At 38.1% G+C, this 19,823-nt stretch overlaps 11 protein-coding genes across 11 annotated transcripts; 7 read left to right on the top strand and 4 right to left on the bottom strand.

Annotated features, from left to right (window-relative positions):
• Positions 1-694: 694 nt before the first annotated feature.
• On the bottom strand, positions 695-1,291 carry LOC117782760 (protein Fer3). The gene has a single exon (XM_034619791.1). It carries the CDS (start codon positions 1,286-1,288, stop codon positions 695-697), a length of 594 nt encoding a protein of 197 aa, XP_034475682.1. The 5' UTR covers positions 1,289-1,291.
• A 1,683-nt stretch (positions 1,292-2,974) lies between these two features.
• LOC117784755 lies at positions 2,975-3,541 on the top strand. Its single transcript, XM_034622563.1, has one exon. It carries the CDS (start codon positions 3,165-3,167, stop codon positions 3,360-3,362), a length of 198 nt encoding a protein of 65 aa, XP_034478454.1. The 5' UTR covers positions 2,975-3,164; the 3' UTR covers positions 3,363-3,541.
• Positions 3,542-4,696: 1,155 nt separating this feature from the next.
• On the top strand, positions 4,697-5,200 carry LOC117783602. Its single transcript, XM_034621060.1, has 2 exons — positions 4,697-5,057; positions 5,131-5,200. The coding sequence occupies exons 1-2, from the start codon at positions 4,761-4,763 to the stop codon at positions 5,161-5,163; spliced, it is 330 nt and encodes a 109-aa protein (XP_034476951.1). The 5' UTR covers positions 4,697-4,760; the 3' UTR covers positions 5,164-5,200.
• Positions 5,201-6,449, bottom strand: LOC117783601 (isocitrate dehydrogenase [NAD] subunit gamma, mitochondrial). The gene has a single exon (XM_034621059.1). It carries the CDS (start codon positions 6,447-6,449, stop codon positions 5,280-5,282), a length of 1,170 nt encoding a protein of 389 aa, XP_034476950.1. The 3' UTR covers positions 5,201-5,279.
• A 406-nt stretch (positions 6,450-6,855) lies between these two features.
• On the bottom strand, positions 6,856-7,489 carry LOC117783888. The gene has a single exon (XM_034621453.1). It carries the CDS (start codon positions 7,438-7,440, stop codon positions 6,943-6,945), a length of 498 nt encoding a protein of 165 aa, XP_034477344.1. The 5' UTR covers positions 7,441-7,489; the 3' UTR covers positions 6,856-6,942.
• An 826-nt stretch (positions 7,490-8,315) lies between these two features.
• LOC117784772 lies at positions 8,316-9,994 on the top strand. Its single transcript, XM_034622585.1, has 4 exons — positions 8,316-8,595; positions 8,740-8,995; positions 9,053-9,602; positions 9,669-9,994. The coding sequence occupies exons 1-4, from the start codon at positions 8,356-8,358 to the stop codon at positions 9,961-9,963; spliced, it is 1,341 nt and encodes a 446-aa protein (XP_034478476.1). The 5' UTR covers positions 8,316-8,355; the 3' UTR covers positions 9,964-9,994.
• A 537-nt stretch (positions 9,995-10,531) lies between these two features.
• Positions 10,532-12,287, top strand: LOC117784773. The gene is made up of 4 exons (XM_034622586.1): positions 10,532-10,833; positions 10,916-11,171; positions 11,229-11,778; positions 11,844-12,287. The coding sequence occupies exons 1-4, from the start codon at positions 10,594-10,596 to the stop codon at positions 12,133-12,135; spliced, it is 1,338 nt and encodes a 445-aa protein (XP_034478477.1). The 5' UTR covers positions 10,532-10,593; the 3' UTR covers positions 12,136-12,287.
• A 536-nt stretch (positions 12,288-12,823) lies between these two features.
• LOC117784373 (MIEF1 upstream open reading frame protein) lies at positions 12,824-13,168 on the top strand. Its single transcript, XM_034622096.1, has 2 exons — positions 12,824-13,048; positions 13,113-13,168. The coding sequence occupies exons 1-2, from the start codon at positions 12,881-12,883 to the stop codon at positions 13,149-13,151; spliced, it is 207 nt and encodes a 68-aa protein (XP_034477987.1). The 5' UTR covers positions 12,824-12,880; the 3' UTR covers positions 13,152-13,168.
• LOC117784371 (probable peptide chain release factor C12orf65 homolog, mitochondrial) lies at positions 13,119-13,618 on the top strand. The gene has a single exon (XM_034622095.1). It carries the CDS (start codon positions 13,154-13,156, stop codon positions 13,592-13,594), a length of 441 nt encoding a protein of 146 aa, XP_034477986.1. The 5' UTR covers positions 13,119-13,153; the 3' UTR covers positions 13,595-13,618.
• On the bottom strand, positions 13,604-15,443 carry LOC117784369 (RING-type E3 ubiquitin-protein ligase PPIL2). The gene is made up of 4 exons (XM_034622093.1): positions 15,326-15,443; positions 14,320-15,271; positions 14,110-14,261; positions 13,604-14,048 (listed from the first exon to the last, which is right to left on the bottom strand). Exons 1-4 carry the CDS (start codon positions 15,355-15,357, stop codon positions 13,640-13,642), a joined length of 1,545 nt encoding a protein of 514 aa, XP_034477984.1. The 5' UTR covers positions 15,358-15,443; the 3' UTR covers positions 13,604-13,639.
• Positions 15,444-15,503: 60 nt separating this feature from the next.
• Positions 15,504-16,437, top strand: LOC117784370. The gene is made up of 4 exons (XM_034622094.1): positions 15,504-15,713; positions 15,774-15,986; positions 16,052-16,166; positions 16,232-16,437. Exons 1-4 carry the CDS (start codon positions 15,583-15,585, stop codon positions 16,391-16,393), a joined length of 621 nt encoding a protein of 206 aa, XP_034477985.1. The 5' UTR covers positions 15,504-15,582; the 3' UTR covers positions 16,394-16,437.
• The last annotated feature ends 3,386 nt before the right edge of the window (positions 16,438-19,823 follow it).

Below are 19,823 nucleotides of genomic sequence, written 5' to 3'. Positions count from 1 at the left end.
TCAATGAAAAGTGTTGAGGCTAGCAAGTTTAAATTTACCCTTCTTTATAATGTCGTTAGGGGTTTGTCAAACTTATTGTTTTATTTTTTCCTATCAATGAACTTTTTCTGTAATTAATTTATGAGCTGTTTCGGATTCATTGAAGCGTAACCAATGCGACGATAACTAATTGTTTTTAATGTTTTAAAAAGCAAAATTAATTAGCCATTTAGATGAGTTGAAGATTAATACTGGTTTCAGTTTTTTGGAGAGTTTATTATAAGAAGAAAATCACAAACCTTAAATCTTAGATTCAATGGATACCAAACAACGCTTAATCTATATTATATATAAATATTAAACCCTTACTTTAACATAGAAACGATCGCTTTAAATAAAGGTTTAGTATGATTCAGCAAAATTAATTAAGATATTTCAATTAAACTCACAGGTTAAGCATTAAATAATATTTTTTACCTACATTCTGATCAACTATGGTAAAAAAGATCGGACTTTCATTTTGTATAGTTGTTATAGAAGCGATCGCTTAAAAATTAAATTTATGTGAGGGTATTACATTGTTCGGCATGCCGAATATAGTTTTTCTTTTACTTTTAATTATTTAGGGGTACCGAGAATGAAACCAACTGAAAATCTCCCAATAATGTATGGAGTTTTGGAAGATTTTCGGTTGGTTTCGTTATATTAATGATTTTCACTGTCCCAGCTCAAAACTGCTTTCACTGCCCCCAAAGATCGTATAGGCAGTGGCATCGACGTCATCTCCATTGTTGTCCAGGAGATCGCAGAGTGCCAAAATGTAGGATTGGGCCATTTGCAGAGTCTCGAATTTGGATAGCTTCTGATCGATTGAGGGAGCCGGAACCACCTCACGTAACCGATCGAAAGCCTCGTTGAGACCGTTCATGCGTTTTCTTTCCCTCGCATTTGCCGCCTGTCGTCTCTTCTTCTGCACCGTGGGACTCAGTGTCACCACAACCTGGTGGCTGCTGGTTTCACACTGTTCACTCAAACTTCTGGAGCTGGAGCTGGAGCTGATCTTGCGTCGTTTGTGTTGCTGTTGCTCTGTTAAAGAAGTCTGCTCCACTTGTGTCTTGTAGTTGGCATGGGGCAGCTCCAAGTTGCTGCTACTTGTGGCATCTAGAAATTGCCAATCGGGTGATAAGTATGGCACATTGCTGTACTGCTGTTCCACTTGATGTGGCCTGGACATCAGTGTCAGGTTATAGTTGGGACTGCCCAGGTACTGCGAGCTGTTGTCCTCCTCCGATGAGTAGTAGTGGCTCATGTTGATGGTTGTGCACGTCTCGAAAGTTGCAACACAACTGCAACAGACGCACGAGTGGCACGAGCCGTTCAGTCGACAGTCGGTAAAGCCACCCTTCTTCAATTGCCTTTTTTTTGGGCTAGCTTAACAAATATTTTTACCGCCGTGCTGACCAAGTTTGTATAAGTGGCCCGTTAAATGACCCCTTGCCCTTGTGCTGGCCCAGGATCTTCATCATTACCATATCAAGGATCGTCGACAGGGGCGGCTCTCTCGCTCTTACCCTCTATGCTGTCAGTTAGGGGTTAGATTCGCTAGCTATCTCTCCCTCCGTCTCACTCTTTCGTTTACTCTCTTTCTCTCTCTCTTGCTTACTCACGCCTACTACTTTGACCTTCCATTCATGCTGCCCCGCTCTCGCCTTCTTCCCGGCACGCGTCATAGCTTGCCAAATTGCCGCTATCATGGCATGTGATCTCTTTTCTATAATTTTCTGACTTTCACGCTCAACAGCACACGAGAGTAAGAGAGGGGGAGATGAGTGAGTGAGCGAGCGAGCGAGTGAGTGAGAGAGGGAGGGTGAACGAGGATGAGCTGCTGGCTACTGACTGGCGCATCAATTAACTCCCGTCTAGTGACCATATGCTGCTGCAGCAACCAACACCATATGGCCAGGCTCAAACCCAGCTCTGACTCTGACTCTTACTTCGACTCTGTCTCGACCTGAGAATCTTTCAAGTGTTGAGTGAATACCACTGGCAGTTAATGTCCTTTGGCAGTAAATGTCCTTTCTGTCTCACCGTTTCGACTACCTTTGGGTTGTTTAACACGCGACAGTTGTTGTGCCACCAAATTTATACTGTACACATAATTCTAAGGGTTTCTAAAGAGGCAACAAGACGAACACTATACCTTAATGACTTCGATTAATATTAATTATTGAAAATACCTTGCGCTTAATTCTAGTTTGCGTTTTTACAGCAGAAACATGATTATTATGTTAGGAATTATAAATATTTTAAAGAGATTCTGATTATTTTTATGCTTAACTTAAAATTTGTTCGATTATTCTGAACTAGCATAACTTTATTAAAACTTGACCAATTTGAATACGATATGTCAATTATATCATTGAATATTTAACTATTTTTTTTATTTTCTTATTGTTTTTATACTCATACCTAAAATTTTTTGGATTATTTGAAACTACCATAACTTTTTAAGATCTAAACAGAGATCAGTATAAACTGAATTTAAAATAAAATTTACAATAGGAAAATACTTGTAGATAATATTATTTGTTGAGAACTAAAAAAATTTCGTTTTTTGTCATTAAAAACATTTTGTTTTATAGATTGCAAATTTTAGAATTTTTATAGACGTCAAAGTATTGTTAAAGTTTAATAAATAAATAATTAATATTTATTAAAATTTCCAAATATAATAGTTTTCTTAAGACCATAAAGAAGCTATGGGTTTTCTAATAACTTAGTGTTGCTTCTTAGTGATAAGACATCAGAATTAATTTAGTTTATCAATAGATTTTGAGAAACGCCAGTTGAAATCGTTATCAGAATAATCACCTAACTTATCATGTTACAATATTGTAAGTGGAATGTGCTATGGAAAGGGGGAGGAAGAGAGTTTTATTTGTGCAAAGAGAGAAAGAAGTTGCGCTGCGCATGCACCGTTAGTGATTGCAGAGAATGTGTGAGGCGATTGAGACTTCGGGACAGCAACAGGACTGCAAACATTGCCAACAACTGAAGTGTTGACATTTTTAAAGCGTCGGAACATAAACATTATCTATGAAACAGTCCAAGTGATACAAACAACTAAAGTTACAAGTCAGAAAATCGCACAAGTGAAGGAAAAGTGGAAAAACAGCACTTAACAAATGTGTTTATATTTGGGTGTCGTGGAGCATTTGGTGGATGTGGTCGCCTATTGTGTGTGCCGTGTGCTGGAGCTATCCTTGCTCACCTTCATGATGATGTGCAGCACGGCCAAAGCCAAGTTGGCCAATGTGCAATTCATCACCGCCAACAGCAGCAACAGCAACAAGAACAATGAGATGACATTGGTCGAGCAATGACCCAGAGCAACTGGAAATGTTGTTGTCTTCACTGGCAGCCAACACAACACTTAAAGAGTGAAGCGATGGGAGGGACGAGGGGAGAGGAGGGGGGGCCGGCAGTTTGTGACATTTTAATTTAAGTGACTTTTGTACGAAATATTTAAAATATATATGCAATATGTGTCTATGTTTTCGATTGTCATAGTATAAATAAATTACTGCAATGTATACACATAACTCTTATGGTTGTTTCTATGTTTATGTGTGTGTGTGTTTCGCAATGGGATTATGTGGTCAACAGAGTCAGAACTGAAGAAGCGTTGCTTTTTAACCAATGTAGCCATAATTTAGCATACCCCACGGCGAACCTTTGTTGTTGTTATTGTTGTGTTTGTTGCTGTTATTGTTGTGGTTGTTTGCTTAGCCGTTTATTGTACTTATTAACATTGCCCGGCAGCAGAGCCATTTGCATGATGATAAAGTATCGACTGGGGCTTACACATGTAACAATTTATTTACTTAGCTCCTATTCTCTATCTCTCTCTTGTTCTCTCTTTCTTCCTCTCCCTCTTGCAAATATGCTACACTTCTGGCAAACATTTTATTGCTGCCGCCCGTTTACCAAGTTAAAGTACTTTCCTCCATTGTCTACATCTACAATCCCATATACATTTCGAGTATCATTCTCAGAATGTGTTTTGTTTTGTTTTTTTTTTTGGTTTTTCGCATATTTATGTAGTTGTTTACAGCCATTGTTGTTGGCTCCTTGCCTCCGGCAGTGGCATCGCATAAATTTATTCAAATTGTACGTGCAAATTGGAGTAAAAGTTTATTGCACTGCCAAAACACATAATGGCCTATTATTGTTATTAATATAAAGCTCAGGCTGATATGATAGGCGGAAAATTGCTGGGATCCTTTCAAGGGGATGGTTTATTTTATAAAAACAGCTTTTACACTGCAATGCAGGGTATCCTATAGTCGAGCCAATTAATTAAACATATCGAACATATACCAATAATACAAAAAGTTATTTCTCAAATCCAAATCAAAAATAATTTTTAACAAGTTTAATTTTTATTTAAAAATTTGAAAAACAAGTTTTATTTTGGATTTTAATATTGAAAATAGATTTTAAAATTTAAAAATTTAATTTTAGCTATAATTTTTATATTGAGAAATAAAAGGAACTCTTAATTGCGATCCCTGTTAATCACAAAATAAGTACAATACAAAACTTATGTCTAGGGAAACTTTTCGAGATCTCTGTAGTTTTGCTATAATATATTTTTTTTATAGATTTGTTGGTTTGTTTAGTATCTACATTAAATCCATATGGCTTTGTGTTGTTAATCTATCTTTTAACAAAGTGATAAATTGTAATACAAAAAAATTATTTCCAAAATTCTCGGCAACATGGATATGGTAGAAAAAGTATTTGATAAGCCAATTATTTCGGAACTAAATGGTGCTAAGAAATTGAAGACTGCCCTGACACCGCCACCCTCGGAGATCGATATGAAAGAGCCGATCTACGACTATATGAAGTATGTCAATAATAATAATAATAACAAGAAGAAGAAAGGCAAAACTGGACCGACATTGAATAATACGAAGCGGGTTTCCTTTAAGCGGATCGTAGAACAGGTGACCTTCACCGACGACTGGAAAATGCTGATGAGCGAGAGCAATCTGCGCACTGAGGAGGAACAGGTGTGATTCCAGGATTAAAAAAAAGAAAAATCTAACTTTGCAAATCATATATATTTATTTCTTAACATTTCAGCGCAAGAGTTCGAACTTGAGACGCAATTTCTAACAATTTAGAATTGAATTATTGAAAATATTTGTTCAAATATATTTTGTTAATTTTAATGTATCTAAATCGAATAAGAAAGTAAAGTAAAATTTAATGAACATGTTATTTCCACGATGCTAATCTTCTTGATTTAGGTCTTGACTGAACATGTTGCAACGCAGCTTGTTCATAATGTTGCAAATAATGTACTCGCCACGATCGGAACCCTGAAAATCGCCAGTCTTAATGCCCTCGTCCATGGTGCGCAGCATCTCATTCCAAAGCGCCCTGGCACACACCCGATGACCCAGATGGTACATCAGGTCCACACAGGTGGACACAATGCCATAGGGACTCAGCACTTTGTAGTTGGTCAGCGATAGTTTCGTTTGCAACGGCTTGAAGACAGCATGATGATCGCCAATCTCAATGGCCGAGAAGAGATTCGCACCGCCACAAATTGAGCTACAAATCGTGGCCATAAAGGTGCCATACAGATCACTAGTGACGAGCACATCAAATTTTTGGGGATTCAATATCAGGCGACTAACGCATTTGTCCAGCTCCAACGGCTCCAGTTCAATGTCAGGAAAAGATTCTTTCTGCAGTTGCCAGGCGATGTCTAGTAAGACACCTTCGGTCTTGGGCCACTCGGAGGATTTGTGCACAAGGGTGACCTTTTTCCGTTTTCTGGCCATGACAACTCTGAAGGCATATCGAAGAAAACGCTCAATGGCCGCACTGGTGACCACGTGCAGTCCCTCGACAACACCCTTAACTGGCGAGTACTCCAGCTCCGCGTAGTTGCCCATATTGTTTTGGGCTATCAGCAGGATATTCACATCAGGGAAGAGGCATTTAAAACCACGAAAACTGCGTAAGGTCGTCATGAACACATGCAGATCGAGATCGTTGCAAATCTTCAGTGATTTCCTTTTATTCTCCGAATCGTGTACAATGTCCACATGGACGGCAGCCCGATTCCGAAGTACCGAGTTAAAGTACTCCTCGCCCATGTCAACTGTGATCTTCTGCACCTCCACGGGAACTCGAGCGCTGCTCAACAGAGACTCAACATATTTGGCTCCCATTTGGCCAATGATTGTGTTGCCGGTCAAGAGAGTTGCATGGGTGATGCCACCGTATTTGGTTTGCGGCAGCACATTCACAGATTCCGTACGCACATCTCCCTTCTCCATGAACGCATTGAAACCGGTCACATTGGTAGTGTCATGGGAAATCGCTCGTCTGCATTGGACCAGAGTTAATCTGCTCAACATTCGCGACTCTTTCAGGCATTTCAACATAATTTTCATTTGTGGGAAATTGGAAAATTTTGTTACGAACTGTATTACTTGGAAATAATAACATTCCAACTGACAATATATACAAACATATTTCTTCCGTTATATACAAACATATTTCTTCCTCCGTTAAATTTCAAGTATTCTCAAAAATCGAATAAGAGGGTCTATCGTGATTGGTTATTTTAAAAAGTTAAATTTATTTTTATAATTTATTTTTTGATACAGCTGCTATCATTCTTAAATAAATTGTTAAGTAAAATAGATTCCAATATAAAAGTATTTTAATTCCAAGTAAATTACTAATCTTAACTATTAAAATTTTATTGTTGGTTGAAAATATTCAAAATATTCGATATTAATATTTTTCTAAGAATAAACCTTTACTCCCTTTGAAGTAAAACTTAAGTTTTTTTTTTTTTTGATTCTCATCTTTACTCTTTATTCTCCTAGCGATAATATTGCACAATTTTAGAATATGTAATTGCTTTCTAAGTTAAATATCCCAGCAAACGGACTTTTCCGGGCACGGGCAGCCATCGATGCCGTAGTTGCCAATAGGAATCTCCGTTTGGGTGCCCACTTCCTGAGGTCCCACCACTCTCCAAGCATCTTTCACATAATATTTATCCGGCAGATAATAGATGGGATATTCCCTGATTAGACGCAGATGATCATCCAACAGCATTTTGGCCATTTGTGGAGATGTACGAGTTGCCTGCAGTGTGTATTGCTTTTGCTTTGCCTGACGAATTGCCGGTTCCAGTTTGAGGCGACTGTGTGGCACGAACTCATCTAGATTCCTGTCCAATTCGTCCAATTGATCCTGGCGAATTCTTGCACAAGTCTCACAACGGCACTTGCCGCCATGATAGCAATAACGCTTCTTCCCATCCTCATCAACCATCAATAGGGGCACACATATTGGTGGAGCTGGAGTTGGTTGTGGTATAGTCTGTGTACCCTGTGTATTTTGTGGCGGCTCTGAATACATCTTGGGGGCGAACTAGGAGAATTTCGAGTAAAAGATGTCGAAGAAAAACAAACTAACAACAATGAATTTAGTTTCCTAATGAACTGACAACCCAGCACAAGTTCAACATGCTCATGAGAAATTCCAAATAATGTTGAGCAAAGTAACAATTGATTTTCCTGTTAATATTAACTGACATGTCTATGATGCTCCTCCCCTAAAGACCACCATGGGCATGTTGGCGAATTGTTAAGGAAACATTCAAGTACTGTGCTCAGACTTATGGATATGTGTCCTCATAAACTGGAGTCGGAGTCATCCACCCACAGGTGGGACACTTGTGGCAACTGTAATCTCGTTCTGCGGCAATTCTTTTGGCATAGTAATTCTTTAGCTCCCGTTTTTGGATTTCTTTGAAAAACTCTAACATCTGCGGGGAATCCTCTGAATCGTTTTTCGCATGTGTCTTTCGTACATGTTCTTTTTGGAATTCTCTTGGCTTGGTTTGTCTTTTCTTTGACTTTTCCCTGCGTCGCGGTTTAGTCGGGTTATCGAACAGATTCAGATCACTGAATTCCTTCGAAGACGATAATTTAAGAGTCCGGTGCTTTTGCATGGATGGATCATGTAATACACCCTCAAACATGCTAAAATGATAGGAGCTATCTAACGAGTACCGTCGCCAGTATTTTACCATGGCGAGTCATCAATTCTTCTACAAAGATTTTAAAAATTTGGAATTTTAAAGCTAAGGAATATAATTTTAGCATATTACTTAAAATGGGCACAAAAAACGACAGTACACAATGGGTTAAAATATATACATAACACATATATCTCATTTGTTTCGTCCATGGTATATAACACAGTTATCGCTTGAGATAAGTCTCAGTTGAAAGTAAACATCAAGTCGGTGCAGTTCACATCTTTGTTGAAATGTCATTAGTATTCAAGAATGAATTCCAATGGCTTGCCACAGTTATCCTGCCGGATATTCTGAGAATAGGACGTCTGGTGGACAACTTTAACGAGTCTTTGGTAGAGACGTTCAAAGTGGGGAGCATTGAAATTAATATAATCGGACCCGAAGAGGCCTATATGTTGACCCTGTGCTATCGAGCGACCGTAAATTTTGAATACGCTGGCGAAAAGCTGCAAAAGAAACTGATTGTTAAGGTACACTTATTAAAGATCTTAATTTTAGAATCATATTTTTTCCAGCTATTTCACCATGTTTAATTACGTGTACGTGACATAGTATTCAGTTAAGCAATCTCCTTATCATGAAAGTATAGCATATATATCATATCAACCCCACAGAGAACGCCTAAGATATCACAGGAAATATACAAATCTCTGCAATTTCACTATCTCTTCAATAACGAAATTCGCTTCTACACTGAAATCCTACCAATAATCCAAAATTTAAGCCATGGTAGCTTTGCTGCTCCCAAGTATTACTATAGTGAGATGAGTCCCACATCGGCCGTTCTTATTCTGGGTGATTTCGGTGCAGATGGTTGGAGTGTGACTAAGAAGAGATTTGGATTAAGTCTAGAGCACGCGCGTATTGCTGGTTAGTATCTGATCTAATCTTTATCTTTTCTTTATTTAAAGATAATTCTCTTTTCAGTCAAGTATCTGGGCAGATTCCATGGGCTTGGATATGCTTTGAAACATAACCAAAAGGACCTATTTGATAACATAACAAGCAAGTTGAAGGAGGCACGATTTGGCATAACATCCTTGACTTCACATTGGGAACTATCGCAGAAAGCCGCAATTTTGCGAGCAGGCAAAGCAGTCAGTACTTATCAGCCGCAAGTGGATAAGGATTTCGTTAGGAAGTTTCAGCAGCTAACCTACAGTTATTTGGGTTATGGTCGTCAGCGTGTTGCGCCCCGGGAGCCCCTCTCCACCCTCTGCCACGGCGACTATTTAAGGAATAATGTGGCATATAAGTACGATACAGACAGCAGTGGGAATCCCTTGGACATCATGATGTTTGACTATCAGACAATGCGGTTATCTTCGCCCATGATTGACCTCTCCATATTCCTGGCCCTCTCCCTCTTGGCAGATGTGCGTTATAAGAACTTCGACAGTCTTTTCGACGACTACTGCAATGCTCTCTTTGAAAGCTATGGGGAATATTCAAACCAAGCACTTCCGGACTTTCTAAAGTATTATTATTATTTTATTTGAGATCATACTTAAATTTGACGCAACTAATTGTTATTTTCTTGCAGTCGAGAGAACTTGCTTAAGGAGTACATACGATTTTTACCATATGCTGTGTTTATAAAGTGCTTCTTCCTTATGGCTCTCGTCGATCCGCCTTCCACCTCTCCTGAGGAAAACTTAACCAAAGAAAAATCTGAAGAAGAAATCATTCAGACAGCCTACTCCCAAGGTGGAGAATTGGTTGACCGCGAAATTGCGCATCAGATAATGGAAATGTTTGAGCTAAGTTGCTTGCATAACGTCCAAATAGATGAAGATATTGATACCACAGAGTGGATTAATAATACTTTACACTTTTAAAATAATTAATTAATTATTTTTCTGTTTTTGATTTATTTATAATTTTTCTTTAATTCAATTTATAAACTTGCTAACTAATTAAAAATTTTATTAATTATTAATTAATTAATTTTCTTAAAATTCGCTTAAAATATTTATTTCATTTGCTCGTAGCCGATCTTATTATAAATAAATTTATTCATTTCGTGAAACAAACTTTTTAAATATCTATAAGAATCTGATCACACTATGATCATAAAAGAAATTCGATAAGAAAACGGTTTAGTTTTAACGAAGATATGATATCTAAAAGAAGTAAGTGTCCATATACTGTTTTTGCAGCCCACATTGGTAAACATAAACACGATTAAATCAAGAGATATCTTATCAAATATACAGAAAACGGGTACTGAAGCGCACATTATCTACAATAGAAACAACCCAAACAATTTGCGATTAATTTCGCACACATTTGAACTAATCAACGAAATGGTTTAACAATATCAAATATTTATGTGAATATGTATTTTCGTTCGGGAAGAGAGAAACATTTCGTCTATTGTCGTTTATAACGAACAGCATAGAGCCGAGAGACGACCAGTTAAGTTCTATTCGCGGATCAGAACAGTTCTCTAGCATTACGAACTAAAAATGTCGCTGAACGTGGATGATGAAATTCAATGGTTGACCGAAACTATCTTGCCAGAGATTCTAAAAAATGGACGTTTAGTGGATAACTACAGCGAATCAGAGCTAAATACATTTAAAGTGGGGAGCATTGCAATTAATATAATTGGCGTTGAGGAGGCTTTCATGTTGACTCAATGCTACAGAGCGACAATCAATTTTGAATACGCTGGCGAGCAACAAATGAGGAAATTCGTTGTAAAGGTTTGTAAACAAATTTTATAACCAGTTATTAACAAACATTCTATCTATATAATTAATCAAAACACGCAACATTATATTATAGAAAACGCCTAAGATACCAAAAGAAGCTTACGATGAGACCCAGTTTGGTGATCTCTTCTACAATGAAATCAGTTTCTACACTGAAATTTTACCAATACTCCAAAAACTCAGCAATGGCAACTTTGCTGCTCCCAAGTATTACTATAGTGAGAATAAACCCATGTCTGCCATTCTCATTCTGGGAGATTTCGGTGAAGACGGTTGGAGTGTGACTAAGAAGAGATTTGGATTGAGTCTAGAGCATGCGCGCATAGCTGGTGAGTTGCTCATCTAATCTTCATCCTGCATTTAATTTTAGGGAATTCCCTTTTCAGTCAAGTTCTTGGGCAGATTTCATGGTTTTGGATATGCTTTGAAAATCAATCAGAGGGAACGTTTTGACCAGCTAACCAGTCAGTTTAGAGACTCGCGTTATGCCGCCGAGTCTATTGGTGCAGATTGGGATTTATCAATGAAAACTGCTATCAAGCGAGCTGGCTTAGCAACAAGAACTTATCAGCCGGAAGTGGACAAGGATTTCATCAAGAAATTCCAGCAACTGACCTGCAGTTATTTGGGCTTTGGTCGTCAGCGAGTGGCGCCCAAGGAACCTTTGGCAATTCTGTGTCATGGAGATTTTCTAAGGAATAATGTTGCATATAAGTACGATACGGATAGCAGTGGGAATCCCCTGGAGATCATGATGTTTGACTATCAGACCATGCGGTTATCTTCGCCCATGATCGATCTAACCGTTTTCCTCGCCGTTTCCGTTCTTGCCGATGTGCGTTATAAGAATTTCGACAGTCTATTCGATGATTACTGCAATGCGCTCTTCGCGAGCTTCAAGGAAAACTCCCAGCAGCCGCTTCCGGAGTTCTTAAAGTAATGAAGCAAAACAATATTGATCATTTGTCTACAATCTAATAATGTTTTTATTTTTTCTGCAGCCGGGAGAATTTGTTGAAGGAGTATGTCCTGTATTTACCCTTCTCGCTGAGCATTTCAGCATCCTTTCTAATGTTTCTGGTCGATCCGCCTGCTATTACGCTAGAGGATATGTTAAATTCTGTTATACCAGAAGAGGAGATTATACAGAGAAACATGACACAAGGTGGCGAAATAGTTGATCGTGAAATTGCCCATCAAATGTTGGAAATGTTTGAGTTAAGTCGCTTGCACAATGTTCAAATCGATGAAGGCATTGATAACTCAGATTGGGTGGATAGTGCGATATTTTAAACAAACAATGACACTTTAAATTAATAATCATAGTGACTTGGCAATAAGTTAAAAGAAACATTTGTTATCTCAAACCAGAAGACATTACATTATATAAGGAATATGGGTACAATTCAATTTTTAAAAATAAAAATGTATATGCTCTCTTTAAATAGTGCGAGTTTCATAATTATATGTAAATAAAAACATACATATGTGGGTGTGAGTGTGTGTGCATGTTTTTTGTACAGCTGTTTGTTTTAAAAGGCGCAATTATTAACAGCTGATGCAAGGGTGTCAGCCTTAAACCCAAAAAACAGCTTGGCAGCCTTGGTTCGCGGAGCTAAGTCCACTTTTGAATTGGGATCAATTTCCAAAATGTATAAAAACCTGCCACTTCTATAATTTAAAGGCTTAAGCTTTAAAAATTTTAACCAATTTTTTTTAAGCATTTAGTCGAATTTTCGGATTAAGTTAAAATATATTACCTCGAAATTCAACATACTCCCGCAGTCGTAAAAAAAAATTACCTTTATTTTATCTAATTTCGAATTAAACATTTTGATTAATCTGTTAATCTTTTGCCTCATTATTCTTAAAAAAAAAACTTACTGCACTTTTTGATCATTTGACTTAAACGTGTGGCAACACTTGAATTCAAGAATGTACAGCTGTTTTAATTTAAGTGTGCCAAGTTCTGATGGGGACACACTGTTTTGTGCCATATGCTTTGGCAACAACAAGTTATTGTTGACTGCCTAAGAAAATGTTGCAACCATCCCGGCAGCAGGTTCTCCGCCTTTATAAGCATCTAATAAAATACGGCAATCATTTGACGCTCACGGATAAGAATTACTTTCTAGGCCGTGTACGACACGAGTTTCGTGAGAATCGTGAGCTGACAAATCCCCTTGAGATTGAGTTCAATTTCAAGGTACGTCTAATTGTTATTATATCATAATAAATTATTCTATAATTACTTTTTCATCTACGCACAGCGCGGTGAGACGTTGCTTAAGAAGGGACGCATACTCTAGTAATGCTAACACTGCGATCTTTGGCTAGTTCGCTCTCCAGCAATCTCTGCCGGTTGGCGTCCACTGTTCACTTGGACTACTCACGTTATCCAACGCTCCAGGAATCTGACATCGAGGAAACATTAATGCGTGGCAGCGGCCCGGGCGGACAAGCTGTTAACAAAACCAACAACTGTGTGTTCCTGCGTCATCTGCCTACGGGAATAACAGTCAAGTGTCATCTGCATCGATTGGCTTCCAAAAATCGTATTGAAGCACGTAAAATACTTCTGGATAAGCTTGATGTTCACTTAAATGGAGAGCAGTCGATCGCAGCCCAGACGAAACTGCTCGATCAGAAAAAGTCCACAGAGCGAAAACGGCGGCAGAATAAATTGCAGGAGATGAAGAAGAGCTGGCAAAGTCGAGAACAATTAGATGGAGATCAAGAAAATAATAAATGAATAAAGATATTAATTTAGTAAAAACATTTGTTTATTGCGGAACAGCTACCAGCTAGAGAAATCGCCAAAACCATTTGAATTTTTCTTCTTTTTGGCGGGATTTGCTGTTGATTGGGCCTCGGGTTTTTTAGACGCACTCGGTTTCAGGTATTTACCGACGCCCTCACGATACACTTTAAGGGGCTCGTTTAAACGCTTTTGTTGCTCCAGTTTTGTGGCAGCCACTTGTTTACTGGCGGCTTCATCAGCGCGCTCTTTGGCCAACTGTTCGGCAGCTTCTTCGAATGGATTAACATACACCTGAGTATTCTCTATTATAATGTCCTCAATTGGCCTGTCTTTATTGTCCACTTCAATGTGTTCCATCTTCTGGAGCGTCTCAAGACCTCCAACTAATTTACCAAAGATCGTGTGCTTACCGTCAAGTTGCTTGCACGATCGATAGGTAATGAAACTGTATGGGAAGAAATTAAGATTATCATCAGTTGGTTGTCAGGGGATCATTGGTTACATACAATTGTGAGCCATTAGTATTTGGTCCCGCATTGGCCATGGAGAGTACGCCACGTCCAGTGTGCGACAGATTTGGCTTAAATTCATCTTCAAACGACTTGCCCCAAATCGATTTACCGCCGGCACCGGTGCCTGTAGGATCACCTCCTTGTATCTATAAAGAAATCCAAATATTAATTGTTGCACTAAGTACTCAACAAAGGACTACTTGCAATAAAGTTCCTTATGGAGCGGTGAAACAATACGCCATTGTAATAACCATCTGCGCAGTGTTTGATAAAATTATCGCAGGCGCGCGGTGTCTGCTCGCAATAGAGTTCCAGGTTGAGTGGTCCGAAGTTTGTGTTCAGGCGCACGTAGCCTTTCTTATTGACCCGCTCGTACTTGACAATATCGTCGTCTATAATGGCTGCCTCGATCTGAGATACGGGCATCATGGCAGTCGATGTGAAGCTGGCAGACACTGCACCCGTAGAGTAATGAGCTGCATTAAATTTGTCGGCTGTCCGCTTAGAGCCGGATGGTATCTCCTCGGCTGGTTGATAGTCTTTCTGAAGTTGTGCCAGGGTCTCTTTCGTTTCCAGATTCATTGTCTTGATGCGATTTAAGGGATCTTTTCGTTCCAGTTGCTCTTCCTCGGTTAAAACGCGCATGTTTTTACGTATATAATAGAACTTGGATATATCGTACTTTTCCAAATGTTGTGGATCTTGTATGGTAATGATGTCCTTCCGAAGAAATGGTGTGTCATCAATTAAATCCTTCCAGTTCTTAGTCTTGATGTTCAGCTGCTCGATGGCCTCCCAACAGTAAACGTTGCCCGTGGTGCCGACAGCTACAATATGCGAGTTTTTGCTGAATGGCTTGAACAGTGCTGGGCAATGGTATTCGTCATTGGCATTCTTGTGGAAGTGCAGCTTTATCAAGGATTTTGAGTCCATTTTCTGCCCAGTAATGGGATTCACTTTGAACTTTTTCAGAAAGGTCAGTATCGCCTCATACTCAAAGACGTTACCGTTGAGATCACTATAGGGCATCTCAAATGGAGCCATAGTTATGCAGCAATTTGCAAATGGCAAACGTTTAAATTTTATGTGCTCATTCTCCAAGGATTCCACTTTCTTGCCACCGTAGAACTCGCTCCATTCGGTGTACGTTAAGTACCTGAAAGGAAAAACTCGATTAGGGAAGGGGCGTTTACTACACCTTTTTACTTACATTTTATCTTTTTGATGCTGTCGTTTACCCATTTTTGCGGTTTTTTATTGCAATTCGTGAATAACAAATAAACAAATAATTATACAGCCGATAAGTTATAGTGGTCGATATATTGTGCTGATGTGGTGGTCTGTCGATTGCCAAGGGTTACAACCATCGAAAGCAGCTGTTAAGTGTGGTAACACTGTTTATCCAAGCTGAAGCCGCGTCAAATTTGTTATTTTTTAATGTGGCTAAAATTTTAATTTTTTGCAAACATGTCGCAACAAACTAAAAAGAATTTATCCGAGTCGAGTATTGAGGAAGCCTACAATAGGCACACACCTATAGCAGCTAAAGTGCAAGCGGAGTATGATAAAGCCCTTAAGGATGTGTTTACAGATATGAGGCAAGTTGTGAATTCTATTAATTCCCACTAGTATTAATATTCTCATATTTATCTTTACAGTTCTGAATGCTTGGAACCATTTGCAGCAATTCTATTGGAGCATGAGAACACTGTTATGAACAAGAATACTGTAACAGAAAGTATGCGCTCTAAAATGAGCGAGTTGCTGGCCCGAATAAACGAGAGTTTTTTTGTTCAAAACGATGTGGGAAAAAAGCTGATTACTCTCGAGGTGCTTAAAGAAAGATTCGAGCCATATAAAGGTACCAGCTGGTAAGCACTTGTTAACCAGAAGTTATCTGCTAGAGCAATATACCATTTTCAATTTACTACTCCAGGAACGTTCACAAAATGTCACCAGAAGAACGCACTAGACCGGTGCGCATGCTTCTTATGGATGCCAGCATTCGCTATATGCAAAAGCAATTAATCTCACAGGAAAAGTCTTTACAGGTGTGCTCCATAGAGTAGTCTCTATAATACAATTATCTAATAGTAATTTCACAATTTTGTCACAGGCTGCCATGGCGAAGAGCAAAGAAAACCGAGAGCGCATACAAAGTATTCAGAATGAACGGGTTAAACTTTACGCACTGATGCAACAGCAGTCCAACGACTATATAGAAATGACTCCAAAACTTTTGGAGATTCAGAAAAAACTGATCGAAAGAAACTTTTAAATAATTGTTGCAGAATACGTAAATAAATTTTTAAACAAAACCAATTATTATGTGGAAACACGCTTTGTCCAAATTTTCCGACCTGGCAAGTCGTACCATTTTAGGTAAAACAACTTTTATAGCTAATTTTGGCTATTTTCAGAGTTCGTTTGCTAGAAAAATATTGCTGTAAATCTGGCTATTTTAAAATTATATTCAAATACGTTTCTCAATTAGCATTTATTGTAAAACCATGCTTCCCAGCCAAAAACAGCTATTTTATCCTCTGAAGTTGGCAGCACTGTTATATTTCTGTTAAATGTTAATGTTAAATAACATTTTAATCACAATCTGAAACTTAACGATCGCAGCCAAATCGTTTTTTCTCAGTCACGGTCAAGTTCTTGGTTTGGGAGGATCAATCTAAACTCCAAAAGAATATTCGAATAAGTAGAAGGCTTTTGAAAACTGACTGATCCTTGCAGTTCAGCGATATATATTATTTTTTAGTAATTCTCAAGTTCTTCGGTCGTGTAAAGGGCAAATTCTTTTACGTTTGACAGGGATTGCACTTTTCACGGCCGGACAAATTGAGATCTATTAACGGAATAAATCGAAGTAAATGGAATATTGACCCAACAGCTGTAATTTCTAGGCCGTGTCCAGTGCTAAATATGAGATAGCTTACCAATAAACATATTGCACTGTTCCCGGCCTAAAAATTTAAGCGAATTAAACAAGATCTGTAAATTTGTGATGTGAAGGTTTTAAGTCATATCCTGCATAATCATTTTTAGGACGGTACTTGTGACAATATGTCAATAAAATTGATTTATTTATTCATATTGCACATCTCCCGGCCTGATAATGTTATGTTCTTAAGACATCTATATATACAAGGACTTTGTGCGGTTTATATAAAAATGTATGTAGACATTTTTAGGCCGTGATTCGTGACAATATGTTAATCCTTTTTAGAAATTTAAATCATATTGCACATATCCCGGCCTATAATTGTAAATGCATAATTCAGCAAGTATTGTTAAATAATAAACCCTTTTTGTGTATGTATGTATGTATTTAAAGTTCTGCGTACGAAAACTGAAAGTTCCGTTAGGACGATCATAAAAAGTCAAAGTCTGCGAGTGCGAGCGAGACGAATAGATGCTGTCGCGCAAATTCTCTCTTCTGGGAATTGGACGTTGACTTTGCTTCGTCGAGCTTTTTCTAATTCTGCTTTTCATTCTCTTTCGTTGGCTTTAATAATTTTCTTCCGAGTTGTATGTTAGTATGTATATGCACAAATAAATATGTGGAATGGGGCATTAAGAAATCAAATTTGTAAAATACAATATAAATATTTATTATGAATAAATGAAAATACACAAATATTAAAAAATAAAAATTGGCTTATCTACTTAGTGTGCATACGAAGCTTGGCTAATAATTATTTTGTAATAAGCAGTTCAATTTTTAATTTTTCAAATGGAGTAATTTCTTCTGGTTCATTTTTGAATTTAACGTATTTGCTGAAGGCGCCCTCTGTTGTAATTTTTGTTTTCATCTTGGGTCGGCGGAGACAGCAACCATTTTTAGCAGCGCTGTGTTAACTTAGCATGTTAGATGACTGTTATAGGATTCAAGCGTTGCCATACTTTTACCAAAAATGATCAAAAACTGCAAACGGCGGCGGGCCAATTCAAATTTTTTGTAGTTTTTATATTTGTAGCAAAAATTTAGGGAAAAAACATCAGTTATTGGATTTTAATTTTTTTTTTATATATGTTATTGTAGTTGCAAGTCACGAAACAAATAATAATAATGCCTTATGCAATTGTCAAACAATTTGTTGACTTAAATCAATTAAAAGGAAGTTTTGCAAAATAGCGTAATCAAATAATTGTTTTGCATAGTTTAATGTACTTTTAAAATTCATAACTTATGTTAATGTAATTTATTAATATCGCTGTCAAATATTTCGAATCGAGTTTATAGCTTGTTTAGTGTTCGCTTAAATTAAATAAGCAAATTTAATTAGCGCGCTTCGTTGACTGCATTTATTTGCACGTCATTTACCGTTGTTATTCTCCTCCCCCTCTTCCCCTTATGCCCCCTCTCCGCAGCTTGTCTAATGATAGGCGCGAGCTTTTGGCACAGGCGGATCCGGCAGCTTTACTAGCCACTGGCTTGGAAAACTAACAAGAAGTCTTCCCCATTGACCATGCCCAGCAATAACAATAAAAATGAGAACAGCAGCGAGAATTGCATTTGGCCAAGAGCACGCGCAACCAACAAGTGTGAAATTGAGTGCATATAACATGGCATAATGGTTGTAGGCCCGGTCGAAGCACCACATTTGGTTGCCTTGCTTATGCCTTTGCCTTGCGCCCAAATGACCACAAGAAGAACGGTTCTGCCTGCTTAAAGGTGGCTCAATTCAACATCCACATCCAAAGCGGAAGTTTGTGTTCGTACAGTGAACTCTCCAGCACTTAGAGTATTCCCTTTGTCAGCTACAATTTGGAATCATTTGATGCATTGTTAGATTAGCTCACTTGTCTGAGAACGTTGTTGATGGCGACAATAATTAAATGTTTGCATTGACAACAGCAACAGCAACAGCGGCAGCGACAACAATAACAAAGACTAGAATTATGAAATTGCTTGTACAAACTTTGCGCTCCCACAACTTCTCATTTTGGTCGTTGGCAGCCGGCTGATTTTAATCTCTCATTCTGCAAGAGTTTCTGAGAGAGATCCTTTTAGTATGGCTGCTGAGCGTGCAGCTTTTACTCTCGCAATTAAAATAGAGCGAGAGGAGAGCAAAGTTGTTTATTTGACAGCCTTTAATAAGCAAAGAGTAAGGTCAACCTTCATTAAGAGTTTATTATGTGTATGTGTATTGGATATCTATTATAAAGTGTAGGTAAATAGTGTTGCATTTTAGCTATTTTATTTCTAGACTTTTGTAGCTTGTTTGAACATGTAAAAACTAGAGAACTTGATTTCTATCTAATCTGTTTATCTAAAAAAATTAAATGTTTACTTAATCAGATTGCTAGATAACTTATGCCGAAATTTTGTTGTTAATAGCAAAGAATAATAAAAAAAAATGCATGGATTTTGGTATTAATACCTGTATTTTCTTGTTATTTAAAATTTAGCATAAGCATACAAATTTAATAATATTTTAGGTATTTCTAGCCACTATTTATCGATTTAATTAGCTACTTTAGTCCTTGAAATCTTAGACAACACTGGTTGCAAGTTGTTGAGTGCCCCGCGCAGCGTCTGCGAAACTTGAGCTGAGCAAGCACAGTGGCCACATTGGCTCAACGAAGCGAACAAAAACGACCGACGTCACGCGCAGGCGCTGGCGCTGACGTTGGCGCTGGCTTAGACTGCTGCTCGGCTTGCCATGAGTATTCAGTTAACCAGCGACCAGCGCGCG

This window comes from Drosophila innubila (genome assembly GCF_004354385.1).
Source record: "Drosophila innubila isolate TH190305 chromosome 2R unlocalized genomic scaffold, UK_Dinn_1.0 1_C_2R, whole genome shotgun sequence".
NCBI classification, from domain to species: Eukaryota; Metazoa; Arthropoda; class Insecta; order Diptera; family Drosophilidae; genus Drosophila; species Drosophila innubila.
The sequence above is the reverse complement of the archived record's forward strand: the minus strand, read 5'-3'. Positions and strand labels throughout refer to the sequence as shown.

Coding starts and splice junctions, on each gene's coding strand:
- LOC117784773 (XM_034622586.1), top strand. CDS start 10,594: ATGTCGCTGAACGTGGATGATGAAATTCAATGGTTGACCGAAACTATC. Junction 11,172..11,228: donor AGAGCATGCGCGCATAGCTG/GTGAGTTGCTCA, acceptor TTCCCTTTTCAG/TCAAGTTCTTGGGCAGATTT. Junction 11,779..11,843: donor CCGCTTCCGGAGTTCTTAAA/GTAATGAAGCAA, acceptor TTTTTTCTGCAG/CCGGGAGAATTTGTTGAAGG.
- LOC117783888 (XM_034621453.1), bottom strand. CDS start 7,440: ATGTATTCAGAGCCGCCACAAAATACACAGGGTACACAGACTATACCA.
- LOC117784373 (XM_034622096.1), top strand. CDS start 12,881: ATGTTGCAACCATCCCGGCAGCAGGTTCTCCGCCTTTATAAGCATCTA. Junction 13,049..13,112: donor AGATTGAGTTCAATTTCAAG/GTACGTCTAATT, acceptor ATCTACGCACAG/CGCGGTGAGACGTTGCTTAA.
- LOC117783601 (XM_034621059.1), bottom strand. CDS start 6,449: ATGTTGAAATGCCTGAAAGAGTCGCGAATGTTGAGCAGATTAACTCTG.
- LOC117782760 (XM_034619791.1), bottom strand. CDS start 1,288: ATGAGCCACTACTACTCATCGGAGGAGGACAACAGCTCGCAGTACCTG.
- LOC117784755 (XM_034622563.1), top strand. CDS start 3,165: ATGTGTTTATATTTGGGTGTCGTGGAGCATTTGGTGGATGTGGTCGCC.
- LOC117784370 (XM_034622094.1), top strand. CDS start 15,583: ATGTCGCAACAAACTAAAAAGAATTTATCCGAGTCGAGTATTGAGGAA. Junction 15,987..16,051: donor CCATATAAAGGTACCAGCTG/GTAAGCACTTGT, acceptor TTACTACTCCAG/GAACGTTCACAAAATGTCAC. Junction 16,167..16,231: donor CACAGGAAAAGTCTTTACAG/GTGTGCTCCATA, acceptor ATTTTGTCACAG/GCTGCCATGGCGAAGAGCAA.
- LOC117783602 (XM_034621060.1), top strand. CDS start 4,761: ATGGATATGGTAGAAAAAGTATTTGATAAGCCAATTATTTCGGAACTA. Junction 5,058..5,130: donor TGCGCACTGAGGAGGAACAG/GTGTGATTCCAG, acceptor TTAACATTTCAG/CGCAAGAGTTCGAACTTGAG.
- LOC117784371 (XM_034622095.1), top strand. CDS start 13,154: ATGCTAACACTGCGATCTTTGGCTAGTTCGCTCTCCAGCAATCTCTGC.
- LOC117784369 (XM_034622093.1), bottom strand. CDS start 15,357: ATGGGTAAACGACAGCATCAAAAAGATAAAAT. Junction 14,262..14,319: donor GCTCCATAAGGAACTTTATT/GCAAGTAGTCCT, acceptor ATTTCTTTATAG/ATACAAGGAGGTGATCCTAC. Junction 14,049..14,109: donor AATACTAATGGCTCACAATT/GTATGTAACCAA, acceptor CTTCCCATACAG/TTTCATTACCTATCGATCGT.
- LOC117784772 (XM_034622585.1), top strand. CDS start 8,356: ATGTCATTAGTATTCAAGAATGAATTCCAATGGCTTGCCACAGTTATC. Junction 8,596..8,739: donor AAAAGAAACTGATTGTTAAG/GTACACTTATTA, acceptor TCAACCCCACAG/AGAACGCCTAAGATATCACA. Junction 9,603..9,668: donor GCACTTCCGGACTTTCTAAA/GTATTATTATTA, acceptor ATTTTCTTGCAG/TCGAGAGAACTTGCTTAAGG.